This window comes from Anneissia japonica, unplaced genomic scaffold, assembly GCF_011630105.1.
Source record: "Anneissia japonica isolate Jap-2015-1 unplaced genomic scaffold, ASM1163010v1 scaffold28569_len1063_cov225, whole genome shotgun sequence".
Taxonomy (NCBI): Eukaryota; Metazoa; Echinodermata; class Crinoidea; order Comatulida; family Comatulidae; genus Anneissia; species Anneissia japonica.
Genome location: NW_022716614.1, coordinates 1 through 1,031, shown reverse-complemented (window position 1 = coordinate 1,031; position 1,031 = coordinate 1). Strand labels below are relative to the sequence as shown.

The following is a 1,031-nucleotide window of genomic DNA, read 5'->3' as shown; positions in this document are numbered from 1 at the left end:
CCTTCGAATTATATTACCGCTAACATTCAACGGGTAATAACATAAGCATGAACGGGCCCAATGAGACGTTTGTTGGCCTTGAAAAGGCTTTAAGAGAATCCAGCCGCGAACACATGGAGCAGCAGCAGAAAATGCAGGAGGAGATGTTCAGGTGGGAGGAGCGGAATGAGCAAAAGGCTCATGAGCGCCAGTTAGAACTTTTGCAAGTGATCTCGAACATGTTTAGGCCTGCAAACCCACCAGCATCTACAGCACAGACTCAAGACAACAGCAATTATACAATGCTACCTCCACTATCATCATCATCTGGTAGCACACAACCGCCTTCGTCTTTTCATAACCAGTACTGTTTTTCCCCGACTGCCACAATTCCACCGCCTGCATCATCACCACTGCCTTTTACCAGAACACCAGCTTCAAGTCGCCCATCGTCATCTCAAAGCCAATTCAACACGTATTCCACTATCACACCGTCAACCCAGCCAGGCACACTACGTCTACGTAACAATGCCATTCCACCCCCTTCATCATCACCACTGCCTTTTACCAGAACACCAGCTTCAACTCGCCCATCATCATCTTCTGAAAGTAGATTCAACATGCAACCCACGATCTTGCCGTCACCCCAGCCTGGCACAACACTGCGTCAACATAATACCCCACAGGATAATGGGAAAAAGGGCATACACCAGCCATGGTTTCAACTGTGATGCATTTACCGAAATGCTTTTTGAATTCGTCGTCTTTAGTTTTTGTTCTGGCTTGCCACTTTATTTTGCCATTAACTATTAATTATTGTCATTCAAATTTTTTTTTTTTTATGCCGTCTTGTGTGCTGCATAGTATGGTCATGATTTTATTTCGTTCTTGCCTGTGTTCATTACTCAACTATTTTTATTAATTTAATTTTAAATGTGCCACTTTATTTTGCCATTAAATTTTTTTTTTGTCAGCAGACATGAAAACATTTTAATTTTCCTATTTTATCTTTGATACATTGTACATTTAGCTGTGGTAGGTAGTGTTGTTGT

At 42.1% G+C, this 1,031-nt stretch overlaps 1 protein-coding gene across 1 annotated transcript; it reads left to right on the top strand.

The window, feature by feature from the left end:
* Window positions 1-47: 47 nt before the first annotated feature.
* On the top strand, window positions 48-710 carry LOC117109795 (glycoprotein gp100-like). Its single transcript, XM_033252217.1, has one exon. It carries the CDS (start codon window positions 48-50, stop codon window positions 708-710), a length of 663 nt encoding a protein of 220 aa, XP_033108108.1.
* Window positions 711-1,031: the final 321 nt, after the last annotated feature.